An 18,854-nucleotide genomic window follows, 5' to 3' on the forward strand; every position below is an offset into this window, starting at 1 on the left:
GTGTGGTTTTGGGTCTTACATCTGTGTTTCTAGTCATGTGTGCACATAGCAAAACCAGATTTGAACTTGCAGATTGAGTAAGTGCCAGATCCAAGAGTAGCAATAAGGGTGTGCTGCTTTGGGGGGATTTGTGTGAGGTATAATGGACTGCAGTGACAAAGGGAAATCTTTAAAGAATATGAGTGTATGTTTATTATTTATAAAGACACGTTTATTTAGCTGTTATATCTTGCTGACTGTGGCTTAAATGAGAAATAGACTTCTAAAGAATAGATGGGCAACTGATTAGAGAACAGCATCATCAGTCTTTGTATCAGAAGAGTAGAAATTTTTGCATTTACTCTTTTCCCAAAGCAGTGTATGAGGGCTTTAAAAGTGCCTTCTGAAATTAAGCTTAAGCCATGCTCTCAAGCTTTGATTGTTGGTAGTTTAAATACTCTTCTGCAATTTCCCTCAAGCGAGTATTTCTGCATGAGATTAAATCCCCAAATACTGATAAGCCTATTAAAAAGATTCTGTTTTCTTCCATTCAAGTAATTTAGCTTGAGACTTAAAAGGGAGAAGAATCTTTCTGCCTAATGTTCTTCCCTCCTGATGGTGCCTAAAACTTCATTGGATTTTTCTGATATACTTACGGATCTGATTTTAAAAAATTAAGAGAAGAACTTCTGAGTTGCTTTTAAACTCTTTTAAGAGCTGCTCATGAGATCTTGATGAAAAAAGTCATGCAGTCCTCATAGCACTGAGCCATTCAAACTCTACAAACTTTTGATGTACCATGTTGGTAAGATTTGGTTTTATTTATTACAGGCTAGTTTTGTTGCATCTGGAAACAGGACGGATATTTCACTAGATGATCCCAACTTCTGGCAAAAGTGGGCCAAAAAAGCAGAAATAGATATAGATGCTATCAGTGGTAGAGTAAGTACTTCTCTTTCTTTAATGTGTGGGTTTTTTTCAAGTATGTGTTTGCTGTTGAGTTCTGAAACAGCAGGTTTAGAATTTCTGGTACCTTTTCAATTAATATTTCAACAGATCGGCCCTTTTGTGCTGGTTAGTTTTTGCATGGTTAATCAGCCTGGTGATGGTAGCTTTAGTATTTCCTAGCTTCCTGCCATTCCCAAAGAGTTTGGGTGTCTTTGATCATGGTATGAAACACATTTTTTGGTTGCCTTTAATACCACAAGATGTGTTTTACATATTTTATGGGTGTTCACTGTTGTATCTTTCCAAAATACTATTAATGACATTAGATGAAAATGGTTTCTGAGCTGAAGCCACCTACTTAAGAAAAACTTAATCAACTGTTCTTCTGCTGACTTCTGTTTGCAAATTTGCAGAACAGCCTGGTTATTGATACCCCAAGAATTAGGAAGCAAACACGGCCCTTTAGTGCTACAAAAGATGAGCTGGCAGAGTTGTCGGAAGTGGAGAGTGAGGGTGATGAGAAACCAAAGCTGCGCAGGCCGTGTGACCGCTCCAGTGGATACGGGAGGACAGAGTGCTTTCGGGTGGAAAAAAACTTACTAGTCTATGGGTATTGTATACGTCCTTCTTCCTTAGAAGAACTTAGAAAAGAATCATATTTTTCCATGTATTAAATTGTATTTATGGAATAACTTTTAGCTGTATTGTCAATAACCTCATGTTTATATAGGGAATTTACTTAGAATATGAATTTAGCTGAATTAATCATGCCCTCTGTATCTTTCTGACAGTGTGCAGTTGAGATGTTAGGTGAAAACCTTTCTTACAAGGAGATTGACATGAACATGGGCACTGCAGCAGTCCCTCTAAAAATCATTCCATAGAGGCAGTGCTGCAGAAAGGCTCCAAACTCTGTAAAAAAATCAAGCTCTAAAATAAAGACTTGAGGTGACTTAATTACAGAACATCTGGTGCTTCCATGAGGTGCAAAGAGGAACTGTAAATCTAACCAGTTGCTTTAAGCATACTTAAATCAGATAAGTTGATGTGAAAATAAAATTTTAGGTCTTCTCTCATCCATCTTATAAATTACTTTGTTTGCTTGTCTGTATGAGTTCCTGTCGGTTTGGGGTCCTAGAAACTTAAAACAGTCATCCACATTTTTTTGCAAAAGGCAAGTTTTGTTGCAAATGTTACTTCGATATTTCTACTCAGTAAATTAAGCTGAAGCAACAAAGTGGAAAGCTAAATATTTTACAAAGTAACAGGAATCTACAGGCTACTCAAGTGCTGCTTTGTGTTTTGTTTTTGACTAGGTGGGGTCGATGGAGAGAAATTCTGTCACATGGTCGCTTCAAGAGACAGCTGAATGAACAGGATGTGGAGATAATTTGCCGAGCTCTTTTAGCCTATTGTCTTGTTCACTACAGAGGAGATGAGAAAATAAAAAGCTTTATCTGGGATCTCATTACCCCAACAGAGGATGGGCAAACACGAGAATTACAGAATCACCTTGGTAAGGACTTGAGTGTTTCTGCAGTAAAATATGTATGTCTATATATATATATATGTCTGTGGTACAGGGATAAAAACAGCTTCCAATTCTCTCTGGATGTCTCGTGTTGGAAATAAATGGAATTTATTCCACGTATGCAATTCAATTGATGGGGAAAGAAGTGTTATTTTTCTTTGCTTTGTATTTGATGGCTTACCCAAACGGATTGGTATGCTCTGTGTGAGCTTGCCTTTCATTTTAGTTCATAAGAACCTATTCTGTGTCATGTAGGTGACAACACTCCCATCTTTGCCCTTCTCTTACTTTGCCTTTAGCTAGTGAAATGTACTCCAGAGGTGCTGTAAGAGACAAAAGAGGAAAAAAAAAAATAACTTGAATGCAGAAGCTGTGATGCTAGTATTTTTTCTGCACTGCAGGTTGCAATACTGATATAGGAATTATAAGTATCACAGGGATCTACACCTGCCTGTTTCTGTTACTGTATTGTTTTTTCAATTGTGTAGGCTTATCAGCCCCTGTGCCTAGAGGAAGAAAAGGAAAAAAAGTGAAGACCCAGGCTAGCACTTTTGATATACACAAAGCAGAATGGCTCCGAAAATACAATCCAGAACATCTGTTGCAAGATGAAGGATACAAAAAGCACATAAAACACCATTGCAACAAGTAAGCAGAAGCTGAAGTGTGAATATCTTTTGATGTTTATGTAAAGATTCTTTTTTTCTAATCCCTCATTGTCTTAGAAGACTTGAAAATACTTGTGGCACAAGGAAGAAACAAGTTAAAACAGTGTTAGCTTGATTAGAATAAATAGATGCAGTATATTAGGAGGTGAACTGAGTACTTCACATTTAAAATAATTGTTACAATTTTTTTAAAGAAACCGTATGTTTGTGTCTGTACAGAGAAAGAGAGATCCTCTTAGTACCTCTGGGGAGCCTTGGGGGCAGCCAGAGGACAGAGATTGGGGATGTTGAGCAAAGGAACTGAAAGCTCTTAAGTCATTGCCCCTGAGGCTTATATGCTGTTTACCTGCCTTCTAGGCTTCTGAGAATCTGAGCTGATATCTTGTTGAAAGCTTAGTCATAGACATGAACAAGTTTTTTTAGATTAATTCCTTTTTTTCTGTAGCAAAACTTGTTGTACTCTGCTTGAAAATTACGTGCAGCTGTAGTCAAGAATAGAGATAAAGCTTTAAGAAGCTTATTGGGCTCATGCACCAAAGAAAGGAGGAGTGAAAAGGTGATGTGAAACATACTCATTCTCAGCTCAGTTGATTCTTTCTAAAGGGTTTTTCTAAGCAGGAAAAGGGAAACAGGAGTTTGTTCCTGGCAGTGATGAAGCATGAGAGAGGAGTGTTCTGCTGGCCTTGGTCATTGTCTAGGATGTGAAAGAATTTTTCCAATAAAAGGATTTGTAAAAGTGAGTGCAGTAAGAAGTGTTAGGTGATCTGAATATGAGGTTATCTCCTATTATAACTGAAGGAAGTATGTTTTGTGAAAATTACTTGAAAGCTTTGTGATATGACAAAATACTAAACAAAACCACCCACAACCATTTAAATCTTTTAGAGTGACTAATATTTGTATTTCTTCTTTTTTTTGTTTAGGGTCTTGCTTCGAGTAAGAATGCTGTATTACTTAAAACAAGAAGTCATTGGTAATGAATGCCAAAAGGTGTTTGATGGGATTGATGCCAGGTGAACTAACTATAGAGAGGTTTTTTGCTTAGTTTAAATGTAAATTATCAAAACAAAATTCAGATACCTTCCTAGAACTAAATAAGAAGTGTTGAAACAAAGTATTTGTATCCTTAGGCTGTGTGTAAAATGTTTTTGTTTGCACCTTGTTTACTAAACTTTTTGTATTGACTTGACATGAGGGAGTCCTGATTCCTATTTATGATTCTAGATATATGAAGTAAAATTAGTTAAGTCAAATAAGACTGCAAAAGTGAGTGAAAGATAGAATTATATACTTTACATTTTAATTGGCAGGTTTTTCCTGCATCTTTATGCATGCTTTTTGTTATGTGCTGCGTATTTCAGTGATTTTTTTTATAATGGAAATACTGCCATTTGGAAATTCTTGAACTCACTGGTACAGGAGCTGATGGTGGATAGAAAGTTCTAATTTTATTAAGAAAGCTTCTGTATTTCTGAAAGAACAGTTCATCTCATGCTGTTAATCACAAAAGCAGATAATCTTTGGTTTGCTAAGTTTTGCGAGCACAAACTAGTAGGATTTGGTAGAGTTTACTAAGAAAGGAAGGATGTTGTATGCTGGTTCTGCTTTTCATGTTCTTTCCCTCTTACTGGTCTCAGTCAGATGCAAAATACCAAACTGCCTGCATGTCTCTTATTGCTGTTTTTAGGGTCTTATTGAAGACAGGCGAAAATTTGTATGCCTCAGTTTCTGAGACATAAGTGATAAATTAACATGCTATTATGTGGCTTATTGAACTTAGTAGCATAACTATCCACTTCTTAACTGTTACTTAAATACTAAAGTGAATCAAAAAATTAAATATTTCAATCTTAGGAAACTTTACAACCCTCAAAATAACCTTTGAATTAGTTTGGACATGGAATGTCATGTATGTGTGTGTATGAAGAGAAAAGCTTAAAAATCACACGTGAAGTATAAATACACAAAGGGAAAATAAAAACATACTTCTTACTCTGAATATTACTGATGTTGGTGTCCTGTTGATGATTCTCCTTAGTGAAATTGATGTTTGGATCCCTGAGCCAGATCACTCTGAAGTTCCTGCTGAGTGGTGGGATGCAGATGCTGATAAATCCCTTCTAATTGGAGTTTTTAAACATGGTGAGTAGTAGTAGTACAGATTACTGCGTATGTACTTCCACACTTCTTGATGTAAACACCCTACACTCAAGGTTTTTTATAGCTTGCTCTGAAAGCTGAATTTATGCTTCTTCTATTCTTTTATAGGTTATGAAAAATATAACACCATAAGAGCAGACCCAGCTCTGTGCTTCTTGGAAAGGGTTGGCAAGCCAGATGAAAAAGCAGTTGCTGCCGAGCAGAGAGCAAATGATTATATTGATGGGTATGAGCAGTTAGAAGGGGCATGAATGTTTTGGGGCCTTGCAATAAATGAGGCTGAGTTTATATGTTGTACTTCATTCTCTTTTTAGCTGGTGTTGTACTAGGTTGATGCAGTTGTTCTGAAGGATGCTACTTTGATTTTACTCCCACAGAAGGAAAAAGAGTTGAGGACAGTGTAACAGAACCATTGAAGTCTGGGATTTCAGTTAAAGGAAAAATGCAGCAACTTGTTGTTATCAAGGACTCTACCTTGTGGTTTCTGTATCAGAAATATTGCTTAGTCTGAAGTGCAGAAGCCTTCAGAGGCAGAGCACTACAGACCTATGTAACTGGTTCCAGGTCAGTCAGCATGGTATATTAGTCTTGTGTAGCTAACCAGTGACCCCAGTAGATCCATTTGAGTTAAACACTGGTAACTGCTGAAAGGGAGAACTGCTTTTTATTCATTGCTTCATCTGTGAAGTTAGCAGCTGTGGCCATCAAGAATGTCTGTTAGTGAGGCACTGAACTGGGCGGGGCGTAGGATTCAAGCCAAAGCTGCCAGGAAGTAATTTCCCTGTTTCAAATAGAAAATTTAAACAGTATATCTACCTGAATTTAAGTGAGTTTTCTTAATTGAAAAGAGTGTAAGAACTTCTCCAATACCGAGTTCTTTTGTGTTGACATTTTAACAGGGATGTAGAAGATCCAGAATATAAGCCAGCACCAGCACTGTTTAAGGATGACATAGAGGTATGGTACACATCTATTAATAGCTCATTTTACAGACCGAGAATATAGTCCTTCCATTGAGCACATTTCTACATTTTTCTTCGTGTCTTTTACGTTGTTATAACTTCCTCTGTGTGTTTCTACAGCTGTATGGGCAGGGGAAAAAGGGAAGGAATTGTAGTGTAATTATCTTACACTTTGTTACCCATTTGCTCAAAATACATTTTACTGTTATTTTTTGTCACATTCATAAATTGCCTACAAGATGTAAGTTTAACCTAAATCTCTGGAGAGGGTTACATTTTTAATTTTGCTTCACCTTTGTTTTTCTGCAGGATGATGTTTCATCCCCAGGTGATCTAGTAATAGCAGATGGAGGTAAATACATAAAACTTCAAATCTGAGCCCTATTTTGAATTAATTCTCCTGACTCTTAGCTAAAATGTATTTAGATGGCCTAGTGTAGAGCCATAAGCACCAGCAATGACTAACTTCTTTATTTTTCCTGTGACTTTGTTTTAATATAGATGGGCAAATGATGGAAGGAGACAAAATCTATTGGCCCACTCAGTCTGCCTTAACGACACGTCTTCGCCGCCTGATTACAGCTTATCAACGAACAAGTAAAAATAGGCAAGCCCAGCAGATCCAACCCACATTCCCAATCCAAACCAGTATGATGCAGCCTCCATATGAAGAAGCTGCTCTAAATCCAAAGATGGCTGCTAAGATTGAAAGACAGCAAAGGTATGGGCAGCATGCAAATACCCATTTCTGATACATCCTTACATAACAAATACTGCAGAAATAATAATTGCTAGCTGAGTTAAAATAGTGAAGAAAATGACACAATTTCCGACTTTTTTCTTGCTGCTCAAGGTGGACGAGAAGAGAAGAAGCTGATTTCTACAGAGTTGTGTCTACATTTGGAGTAGTGTTTGATCCTGAAAGGGGACGATTTGATTGGACCAAGTTCAGAGCAATGGCTCGGCTCCACAAGAAAACCGATGAGAGCCTGGAGAAGTACTTGTATGCATTTATGTCAATGTGCAGGAGAGTCTGTCGTCTCCCCTCGAAAGAAGGTAGGTGTATATATTTTTCTTTCTAGTTTACTCTTTATTTGCCATTGCCAGTGCATATCCTGTTCTGTGAAGAAGAAAAACTTACTGTCTTTGAGGGTGACAGAGCACTGGAAGAAGCTGCCTGGAGAGGTTCTCCTTTTCTGGAGATATTCGGAACCTGCCTGGGCACCATCCTGTGCAACCTGCTCTAGGTGAACTTGTTTTAGCAGGGGGATTGGACTAGATGAGCTTCAGGAGTCTCTTCCAACCCCTAGCTTTCTATGATCTTGAAAAGGTTTTTCTTCCATGTGTTATAAAAATAAGAGTGAGAGAGAAGGAAATTAGGAAGATGTTTGAAATTGAGAGCTTCTAATGGGGAGATACACATTAACTCATGAAAACTGTGTACTCCTGGGACTGATTTGCAGTGAAGATTTTTTTTTTTTCCAGATTCTCACATGTGTTTTGTTTTAATACAGAGCTCGTAGACCCAAACATTTTTATCCAGCCAATTACAGAGGAGCGAGCTTCTCGGACATTGTATCGCATTGAGCTCCTGAGGAAGGTGCGAGAACAGGCCCTTAGACACCCACAGTTGTTTGAGCGACTGAAGCTGTGCCAGCCAAACCCAGACTTGCCTGTCTGGTGGGAGTGTGGAACTCATGACAGGGATTTGCTTATTGGAGCTGCTAAACACGGAGTTAGCAGGACAGATTATCATATTCTTCGTGATCCTGAACTCTCATTTATGTCTGCACAGAGGAGCTATAATCAAAATAAAGTGGCACTCTCGAGGACTTCTACTCCACTCTTGCATCAATACCAGATGGCATTATCTGCTTCTCCTCTTACACCTCAGTCAAGATTGTCAGATGCTAAAGTGAATGCTTTTGAGGATGCAAAAGCTAAAAATGAAAATCTGAAAGAGGACCCTCAGTCTTCTGAAGATGAATCTATGTCTACAGAGGAGGCACAGACAATAATGAAATCTGAACCTTTGAGTCCAAAAAATGGCACACCTATACAAAATACAGACCACAGACCTAGTGTGAAGACTGAAACAGACAGGCGTATGGTGGCAGCAAGGACAGAGCCTCTAACTCCAAACCCAGCTTCCAAAAAACAGAGAGTCAGCAAAAGAGGGTCTGACTCTAGCTCTGAGTCAGACTCTGACTCAGATAGATCATCCTGTTCTTCCAGGTCATCATCTTCATCCTCGTCGTCTTCCTCATCTTGTTCACACTCTCGATCAGGCTCTAGCTCTTCGTCGTCATCCTCTTGTTCTTCAGCATCATCATCCTCCTCCTCATCCTCCTCTTCATCGTCATCATCCTCATCATCATCGTCTGAAGAGAGTGATAGTGATGAAGAGGAGGCACAAAAACGTGGTATGTGTGTAGTCTTACTTCTGCAATTTAACTGGTAAACTGAACAAGCTTATTCTTATTGGAAAAATGTCTTAAAAAGGATATGAAATTCCACAGAAGTCATCTTAAATAAACAGTTGATTCTTCAAGTGAGTTGTAAGAATTTCAGGGATACAGCATTTTCTTTGCTTTGTAGGGGTTTGTTGGCTGATTGCCTCCACAAGCTCCCTGTGGATTTTTTTCATGTGTGGGAGGAGATCTGAATGGCTGATATTTTCTGGAAGTATATATTGTGTGTGTCTAGCCTAGTACTGTCTGGTTCTTCCTAAATACAGAGATTATTTTGGTTTCCCTTTTTGTTTTTTCTACACTTCCTCACCTGTCTTTGCAGCTTCCTCATTGTGCTTCCATAAAATCTGTGAGCTTCCTCCTGTCCAGTGTGAAGGAAGCTGCTTTTTCTTATAAACTGGAGGTGGCCAAGCACTGTACTTGCACTGAGAATTTTCAAACACTTGAAAGTGTGTACCTTCTTAGAGAATACTGAGGCCATTATAGAGCATAGGAGCAAATAACACAGACACTTGGGAAAGCTTGAAAGTAGAAGCTGAAACCTCAGATGTACAATTTTTAATAAGCCAACCCATCAGTATTTAATCAATTTTGATACTATGAATTGTCCCCTACCCTTGCCCTGTTGTAATTCAGAACATGAAAAGATTTCTCTACCGTGTGTTTACAAATTGTAGTGGAAAAAGGAAGAGGACGGAGTTAGGCAGTGAGATTCAGCATAAGGAAAAAGCTTTTTTTTTTTTTTTTTCCCCAGTGCCTCAGGGAAAAAGGCACTGTGTTAATCAGATGGAGCTTTTGTTTGTGGAAGTGACAAATGTAAACCATAGGTTAACTTACTGGGCAAGTCATATGCCACTTAAACAAAAAGATGAAGATGTTGCTGCCTGTAGCAGTGGAAGGACATCTTCAGAGGAAACAGTTGTATGCAAACATTAAAACAGTGAGAGAAAAGAAATGCTTATGTGACATAAATACTCAGATTTAGTTGGTGGATACTATAACATGTGCTATAAGTCCAAATATTAGGCTTGCTATCTGCCAGCTCAATCTGTTTACGCAAGTAATTGTGCCATCCTCAGACTGCAAAATCTTGTACATCAGTCAGCCTTTCTTTTTGTGGCTATTTTGCAGTGAGTTGGTGTTGAAAAGATGAATCCATGCTGGAATTCTGTTAACTTCATGTGCATTTTAATTTTAAGCCCAGGCTTTATTTCATATGTTGTAGAATGATTGTGGACCTTGGACATACTTTTCACATTTGAAATGTCTTGTAAGGGAGAGCTCAATTAGATTTATAGATACCTGCTGTTAAGGACAAATTTGAGTTCTGTAGAGTTGTCCCTCAGTGCTTCTGCTCCTTGTGCTGATACAGTATTTACCTTTTCAGGCTGCATCTTTTTGTTTTTTGTTTCAGACTCTTTCCCCATGTCACAGTGAAACTTAGATTGTTGTCTGGATGGAGGTAAAAGTAAAACAGGAGGAGGGAAGTATTAAAGTCAGACAACACACTGAAAAGATATTAGAAAAAATTCTCAGTCATTGTAACAAACTAAATTATGCAGAGACAAGTTCAAAACACGGAATATTCAGCATTCCATCCAGTAAATGAAATGGGACTTTTTTTTTTAAAGCAGTATCCCAATAGATTTGCCATTTTCTGGTGATAGACACCTTTTGTTATAGTGTAATTCTATATTTTAGTGCATGTTTTCTTACAAAGGAAATATGTTAAAATAAGTGACTGTCTATCAGATTATTCTGAAATGTGTGTTCTCAAATAACTGTTTGACTTAATTAAGCTTTTGAAATATTAACAGCAGTATGTGTGGAACTGACATGCCTGGAAGAAGATTATCAGTCATCCTGAAAAACTGAAGAGATAATTCTTCAGTTTAACTTCGTGTTTGGACTTTTTCTGAACATTGTTTTATGCATTTTGTCCACCTGAACATCTTACCACGAGCATTTACCTGCCTTTCAACATCAAATGATACCGGTGTTTTTATTTAGCAGAAGGAACCCAGCATATAAAAGCATATGATGAAGAGAGTGTGGCCTCTCTGAGTACAACACAAGATGAAACCCAGGACAGTTTCCAAATGAACAATGGGACACCCAATTCCAGTTATCTCCTACAAGGTGGATACATGTTGGCTGCATCCTACTGGCCAAAGGCAAGTTCATAATACTATTTTGAAAACCAAAGTTGTCAGGGAAGGTGGGTTGTGAAATTAGTATTAAATTTAAATATGTTACAGCCATACCACTGAGATCTGGGGAGATCTTGGGGGGAAAAAAACCACAAAACAACAGTAATTTTTCATGGTAAATTAAAGTATAATTATGATGAAGCATTTTATGCATCAGTTGTAGCTGTATCTATAAAAAAGAGAATGTTCACAGAGGAAACAACTTTAAAGGGAGCATATTTAAAATGAAGGTCATTTATCAGGTATTTGAAGGGTCTTAAGTCAGTGAGAGGAGTTGTTTAAAGTAGTCAAAGAGAATGTAAAAAAAGAAACAGCACAAAATTAGTTAAGTATTAAAAAAACTTTCTTAATAGTGGTAGGACTTCTTCAGCTACTCTGCAAAATCCTAAATAATGTTAAGGTGTAGACTGACTGAGGCACTGGTGTAAAACAACTTTTACATTAAAATTAAGTTATATTATTCAATATTTATTTTAGTGAAATGAGTGAAGTTCTAAAGTATTCTCTGAAAATATAATAACATTAAGTGACTGGAAATTCATCTTGTTTGATACAAATACTGAATACTTTCAAGCTTTTTAGTCACAATTGAATTTCTGTGGCTGACAGCTTAGAAGACTGTAGGACAGTTAAACACAGTTACTAGGCTACTAAGAAGATGAAGCAAAAGTGGTGAATTGCTGGTAATGCCTGTTCACTACATAAACTTTAATTGTCATATATTTTTGGATAGGTATCTTCCCTGACATAAGGAAAATGAAGCTGACTTGGACATACTCTGGGTCTGAAAAATCTCCTTTCTTCTATAGTCAGTATTACACTTCCAGGTTTTAGTGTGTCACTCTTTTTTTAGGTGTAGGGGAAACCCCATACGTTGCTAACTTTTGTGACAGATTTTTTTGATGCTTGTATTTTTGAATAGTTCTAAAGGAATTTTAGCATGTTTAGTGTGTTTCTTAGCGTGTGCTACATAAAAAAAACATACACTGGCATTTTAATAACCTAATTTCAAAGTCTCCTTCTGTGGAACAGACATGAGATGCAAATTAAGTTAAAAATTCATAGCCAGTCACAGTCTATTACATTCTTTGTAATGAAGGAAAAATTTCAAGGTCAGGTAATTGAGGAAGGTCTGAAAAGGAGGGTAGCACAGGAGACACAGGATGATAAAGCAGGGAAAATAGATATATGGTCTGAACTTTCAGAAGCTTATAGTTCTTATTTACAGGTTGTGCAATTAAGTACAGAGGTGGCTTCCAGGAAGTTTTAGAGGGAATCTGCACAAATCCAGGAACTTGGAAATGTTTTAGGTCCAAGTTCTGTGATTTAACAGTTTTGTAGTTTCTCTTTATGGAAGTAGAAGGTAAAATATGTAACGTGTACAGTGTGGTCAGCATTACTCTTACCAAAACATTTCCTCCTTTTTTAGGATCGAGTTATGATCAATCGACTTGATAGTATTTGCCAAACAGTGTTGAAAGGCAAATGGCCTTCAGCCAGAAGGAGCTATGAGACCAACACGGTGGCATCTTTCTACACAACCAAACTTCTGGATAGCCCAGGTGCAGCTGCAGATTACAGTGAGCCCAGTGCACCAACACCCCCTCTTGCAGGTGTTAAAGAAGAATATGACCAGTCACCACAGATGTCAAAGGTGAAGAAGCATGTACGAGAAAAGGAGTTTACAGTGAAAATCAATGACGTATGTTTATTTTTATTGCCCTAGGACCTGATTGCGATTGCGGTGTGCGGCATGCTTTACCTGCAAGTGGCTGCCTGCTCTCACTCTCACTTCCTTCACACACTTGTTTGTGGGTATTTGGGTCTGCTGCTTCTGGGCACTGAGTGTTTGGTTTTGGGGTTTGGTCTTTTTGGGGTTATTTCGGGTTCTTTTTTGTTTATTAATTTGTGTAAGCCACTGGAAGGAACGTTTTCTCTTCCTGAGTTGGAATTTTACCTGGTTTATGCTGTTACTAAGGAATCGGGTTAGTAAAAAAAGGTATTTTTGTTGTTTGGCCTTTTTTAACATCTTGGCATGTCCTAACCAACAAGCACTTTATTTATATGGAAGGTTACAGGTAAATTTCCCACTTATATACAGGCTAGAAGCTTCAAACATTTTTCTTCTCCGTGGTTTGAGACCTGTTGGGAGCACATGAAAATGCATTAAAATTTCCTTTTGTAATTGGGCTTGGCATTTCTGTAGGTCTAGATTAGGGAGCTAGACAGTTGTTCAGTGTCTGGATTTTTCAGCTAAGGTAGCAGGTGTTTTAAAATCTGTATTCATGGAAGCAATTCTGTGACATTTCTGTTCAAATTAGTTTGCATGGAAGAGAAGCAAAACTTGTTTTAAGGTCTGATACAATGTTTTTGTTCTTCCTCAACTCTTTCTGGAGTAACTGTGAGAATCCTGATTCTGAAGTAGTAATTTCTACTTCAGAAGAGACTGTTCTAACCCTGGGATTTATTTAACAGGAAGGTGGTTTGAAATTGACTTTTCAGAAGCAGGGACTGTCTCAGAAAAGGCCATTTGAAAGTGAGGAAGGTGCATTGGGACAGCAGCAATACCTGGCTCGGCTACGTGAACTCCAGAATGCTTCAGAAACCAGCCTTGTCAACTTCCCAAAATCACTTCCTGAATCAGGTACATAGAATGTCAGAAGATGTAAGAGTTAGTAATAAACCTCATCTTCTAGGTTCTTCTGGTGATTTCTGTGTTTCAGCAGTGGAGAGAGATGTTTGCCATGTCATTTGTTCTCAGCTGCAGTCTGGAGGTGTTCTCTTGAGTGTGTTAGGAAAACTGGACACTTGAGGCATGAGGTTGAACCACATGAATACTCTCTGTGTCAGTTACTGCAGCCTTCGTTGATTAGAAGGATGCCATTACACATTATGAACACCTCCACAAGAAGATGTTAATAATAATAAAGTGTATCACTCTGTGCTAACAGTATCAGTTAAAATCAGAACTTCTTGTGGCTGGTTTGTACATAAAGATTAAGAGTTCCAGGCTTATTGCCTGTGTTAATTTGCGCTCTTCGTATTCTTTCCTGTGTCTCATGTAAAAACACAGTGTGCAACAATAGTCTGGAACCAGCTGTGGCTTATAGCCAAAACCAGCCTATTTTCATAACAAATAACAGTAGGGGTACACAGACAAATAAAAACGAACCTGAAGGAAGCAGTTAAAATTAGGATTAAAATTGGGTGCTTGATTTGGGCCAGCTTCTGATTAAATGACTGTAATTAATTGAGATTGCATACATGTGCAGATGAGAACATGTCCTCCTACTACCCTTCACTTGTACTTCTTAGTTTCTCATTCTTGTTCAACATACCAGTAAGGACTTGCCCTGAACATTTTGGGAAGTCTGCCTTGGAGCGTGTGTGCTGTCAGCAGTTTTTAAGAGCTCTCCTTCCTGTACAGATTTATTTGGAGGAGGTAGGAGACAGTAATAGAAAAATTCCTTAGTAGAATGGCTTTTCGGAACCTGATACTGTGTCTTAAACAGTTGTAAAACAATAAGTGATTTCTGTTAGATATCGCTTGTAGAAATTACATGCTCTTGCACTATTTCAAGCAATTTTATTTCCTGTTTTTAATCAGACATGTTTCCTATTATAAACAGCTCAGGCACCTAACAACTAATTTTATTGCATCATTAATTAGGTACTTCCAGTCACTTAACTGCCAGTGCCAATGGAGTCATAGTTGACAGTCAGCCTGTAGTCAAAAAGAGAAGAGGAAGAAGGAGGAACGTGGAGGGAGTTGATGTTCTCTTTTTAAATAGAAATAAGCAGCCTAATCATGTAAGTAAACCTGATTTTATATCAAAAAGCAAGGTCCGAATTAGTGTTAATCCCTTAATTGAGCCTAACCAGCTGTCAACATACAACAAAACTTTATTACTCAAAACTGTGGAGCTGGGTTTTTTCTGAAATTGTTCACTGACAGTTTATGACTACACAGAGTTTGACTAAATATTTGATGTATTCAATATTGATAACTGTTTTTTTAAAATTAAATTTAATTCTAGTTTTGGTGAATTGTAGTTAACAGTGTATTAATAAAAACTTGATATTTGACCTAGCAACATTTTCTGACATCCTTCCTGGAACATCTGTTAAAGGACCTCATTGTACAGTGACTTAAAGAGAGCTCTCCTTACGGCATGAGCATGTGCATGACAACCTGCAGGACTTGTATTGTACATGGAATAATTGTGATGGTTTGTTTCCTATGGAAATCTTAGTCAAATGTTTTTAATTTCTCCAGGTTAATCCAGCTATTAACTCCTGTCAAGTTGCTGCAGGAATAAACCCAGCACTGACTTACACACAGTCCCAAGGCGTGCTTGATGCAGAGAGTCCAGTTCCTGTTATTAACCTGAAAGATGGAACAAGGCTTGCAGGTGATGATGCCCCTAAAAGAAAAGATTTAGAAAGGTGGCTTAAAGAACATCCTGGATATGTTGAAGATTCAGGAGCATGTATTCCTGTGAGTATTCCTTTCACTTCTATTTTAAGCTAAATGGTAAAACACTTCTCATAAATGTATTTGGGTTTGTATTCTGTGTTACATGGAATTATTCTTCTATTTTGTTTAGGAAAGGGAAAATATGTTTCTTTTTATATAATTTGAGCTCCACCAGCCTTCCTTTTCCCCTCACAAATGTAATGGCCAAGAAAAGCAATGCTAAACAAAGGTATTTGCCTTGTCTAATTTAACCTAGGATTAAAAAAAATTTCCAAGATAAGACTCATATTGCCATGATACTGATGATGGGAGCTGAAAATGTGTAATAGCATATTTAGTGATGTGCAGGAGGATTAAAGACTTCCCTGTGGGATGTATCTCATACCTACATTGCAGTGTTATGGTAGTGATGTTTGTATGTGGGTATGATACTCTTCATTTTACCTCTGAACGTCAGATTTGTTTATTTTGAACAGAATGTAAGATGATAGTTACGATTTCTGGAAAAGCGTCCCTATTTCTCCATAAAGATGTTATGATACTAAATAGTGGCAACATTCCTGACAGTTAAAGCACTGTTAAAAGCAACAAATATTAAAGCAATGGGTAGAGGCATCAGAGAGAGGATTTTATGCTGTCTACTGGGCTGCTTACTGTATGACTGTGATTAGTAAATTAGTATTGTTACTAAAATATTTCTGAAATGGAAGATCACTTCAAATGAATGCCTGAATCAAGAGAATGCACAGATCCCTTACCATTTTAAAAAGTTGTATCAGGAAGATAATTGGCTTTTTAATTCCTTTGTAACAGAGGATGCAGCTGCATGATGGGAGGCCCAAACAAAAAAGGCACCGTTGTCGAAACCCTAATAAACTGGATGTTAATAGTTTGACTGGTGAAGAACGTGTTCAGCTCATCAACAGAAGGAACGCGAGAAAGGTGGTTCATCCTGCTGCTCCCATTGCTGTGTTACCCAAAGGACAAGTTACCTGAACTTTTAATACCACGTTTTGACAACAGAGCAAGAAAATCAGTGACAATCTTCTAGTTAGTGCTTTCCAGTTCTGAAATTTTTTAAGATGTGGCTGGAAACTCTCACCCTGTGGTTGGTGTTCAGGTGGAATGGAATGCTCTGCTGTGGTATTTGTGCCACTGACAGCACAGCAGCACAGCCACTGAAATTCATGTTCTGATCAAAGTAGCAATACTCTCACAGGTTCTAAATTGTGTGTGCATCTCATCACTACTTCTGGCATCGTTAAAATTATATTGGTAGTGCATCCTACGTGGAAACTTGTCCATTGGAATTGCTTAAATCCCAAGTCCTGGATTTTTTTGCTTTTTTCAGTTTTATCTGACATTTGACCTTTGTTTCACCACTGTGTGTGTGTTGTAAACCCTATTGCTAAGTCAAACAGTCATGTAACAGGAACAGAAATAGAAGGGAGATTTCTTGTATACCATTTCAGCAGTGGAAGATAGGAGACCAGGTGTTGAATTCCAGTTTTTTGACAGGTGATCAAAGTGTAGGAAAGGCAAAATGCGTCCCAACAGGCTTTGGGGAAGGCGAAGAGGCAATATTGGAGAAAACCAGAGCATTACTGTTGTCTGTTGAACTACCTTGGACAGATGTGTGGGATGGTGCCTTTGAATGTCAGTGTAGTGCCAGAGCAGCAGTCCAGTGGGAGTTTTTGAGGTACTGTGTCAATGTGTAGAGTGTTTTTTCCTGTGATACTGCTAGCTTTTCTTTTTCTTAGTGAGCAGTTGCAAGGAAAGTAGTAATGTGGGGTTTTTTATGCTGCTGTACTGAGGTTAGAAGCTTGCTGCTTCTGTAGAGGAGAGCAAGGCAGAATCTGGTAGTCTTTAATCTCATCTCAGTGCACTGAGACAGAAGTTCTAAAGAGGATCCTGTGTGGTTGCTGGTCTCTTGGGAGATAGACCCTTAGCTGCTCTACAGTAAGCCATGATCTGAGGAATCTTTTCAGAGTTTATGATCAAGGAGTGGGAGATTTGATCTGTCCTTGATGTAAAAGCCTGTGTTTTCATGATGGCTTTTTTCTCTAATGAATTCCTACACCTGTCCTACACCTGAGACTGTTCTGTTACTATGTTTTACCTCAGTTTTCCCACTTATAACCAATCCTCAACTTCTCAGAATCATAGAATGGTTATGGTTGGAAGGGACCTTTAAGATCATCAGGTTCCAACCTCCTTGCTATGAGCAGGGACAGCAAACTGGTTTTGTCTTGTTCTATTTTTGAGTTCAGTTACACATCTAGTACCAGGGTCAGAGGGGACCAAAAGTAAGCCCAGAAAATGTGAGTTTGAGTTGCAGTTTATAGAGAAAGTTGAGCAAAAACTGGAATTATTTTTCCTTTTTTCTTTTTGGATAATACTTCTGATTAACTTGAAAGCTGACTTTCCTGCATATATCATTTTATTAGGGCGTGCTAGCTAGCAATCTTAACTTGGCCTTTTTAGCATTAAAACATAGGAGAAATAATGTCATAAGAGAACCAGGGCCTCTTAATTCAAGGGGGTTTTTTAAGTTGACTGAGATTATAAGAATAGGAGTGATTTATAAGATTATAGTTACAACCTTCTTGGTAGTGCTTGGACCACTACTGTTCTCTGTTCATGTGGTTGCTCTTCCATTCATTGCATGTCTAAGTAAACTCTGATGTTAATTACTAGGAATGTCAAATACTGAAGTTGCAATGTATGAGTGTAATAGACGAGTTTGAGTTTAGTAGATTTAGAACAAATAAGGAATGTCTCACATATACCACCAGGGATCAGTCACAAGCTAGATCACACTCATTGATAATTTATAGTGAGACTTTATTGATTTATGTGAAAGGCAAAAATGAAAGTGTCAGATATTAATGTTGCCTTTTTCTTAGTGAGTAAGAAGTATTTCCTGACTTGTGTCTTCTTCTCAGGTGGGAGGTGCATTTGCTCCCCCTCTGAAGGATTTGTGCAGATTCTTGAAAGAAAATCCGGAGTATGGAGTGGCTCCTGAGTGGGGAGAAGTTGTGAAACAGTCTGTGAGTATTTGCAGAATTATGATAACTGTGATGTGAAGTGTATCTTCAAAACAAAAAAGGCAAACAGGAAGACATGCCAAAAGGCTTGTTTTTTGTATCTGCTGTTATGTTAAATGTGCATTGTGAGTTAGTGTTAGCTTTTTTTCCTGCCAGCTCAGTTCCCTAAACTCTTTTGCTGGCACAGCTGTGAGAAGGAGGAAGGGAGGGACAGTGGGTTGCAGCCCCAAATCAGTGATTTGGTTGAAGGTACTATAATGTTGTGACTTTTTCATCTCATAAATGTAGCCTTGTAGGTTTTCAGGAAAGGTATTAGCCCATGGAATACTCTTGAAAGTTACAGTTAGGCAGATAAATATAATTTAAAATACTTATTTTACTGTTAGTGTACACTTGGGTCA

At 37.9% G+C, this 18,854-nt stretch overlaps 1 protein-coding gene across 6 annotated transcripts in view; it reads left to right on the forward strand.

Annotated features, from left to right (window-relative positions):
* CHD9 (chromodomain helicase DNA binding protein 9) overlaps window positions 1–18,854 on the forward strand; it is an 87,134-nt gene that overhangs the window by 64,776 nt on the left and 3,504 nt on the right. For 4 of the 6 annotated variants that reach the window (XM_051629638.1, XM_051629639.1, XM_051629642.1 and 1 more), the window contains 19 exons: window positions 811–921; window positions 1,341–1,537; window positions 2,244–2,443; window positions 2,947–3,106; window positions 4,050–4,139; window positions 5,165–5,268; window positions 5,395–5,512; window positions 6,186–6,243; window positions 6,558–6,600; window positions 6,750–6,969; window positions 7,102–7,304; window positions 7,763–8,671; window positions 10,730–10,893; window positions 12,359–12,631; window positions 13,405–13,573; window positions 14,600–14,739; window positions 15,206–15,427; window positions 16,220–16,348; window positions 18,352–18,456. In XM_051629638.1, the coding sequence (XP_051485598.1) occupies window positions 811–921; window positions 1,341–1,537; window positions 2,244–2,443; window positions 2,947–3,106; window positions 4,050–4,139; window positions 5,165–5,268; window positions 5,395–5,512; window positions 6,186–6,243; window positions 6,558–6,600; window positions 6,750–6,969; window positions 7,102–7,304; window positions 7,763–8,671; window positions 10,730–10,893; window positions 12,359–12,631; window positions 13,405–13,573; window positions 14,600–14,739; window positions 15,206–15,427; window positions 16,220–16,348; window positions 18,352–18,456 (3,615 nt within the window). The remainder of the gene's footprint in view (window positions 1–810; window positions 922–1,340; window positions 1,538–2,243; window positions 2,444–2,946; window positions 3,107–4,049; window positions 4,140–5,164; window positions 5,269–5,394; window positions 5,513–6,185; window positions 6,244–6,557; window positions 6,601–6,749; window positions 6,970–7,101; window positions 7,305–7,762; window positions 8,672–10,729; window positions 10,894–12,358; window positions 12,632–13,404; window positions 13,574–14,599; window positions 14,740–15,205; window positions 15,428–16,219; window positions 16,349–18,351; window positions 18,457–18,854) is intronic. The other 2 variants (XM_051629641.1, XM_051629640.1) reach the window with 2 other exon arrangements.

The sequence above is a fragment of the Apus apus genome, chromosome 11 (assembly GCF_020740795.1).
Source record: "Apus apus isolate bApuApu2 chromosome 11, bApuApu2.pri.cur, whole genome shotgun sequence".
NCBI lineage: Eukaryota > Metazoa > Chordata > Aves > Apodiformes > Apodidae > Apus > Apus apus.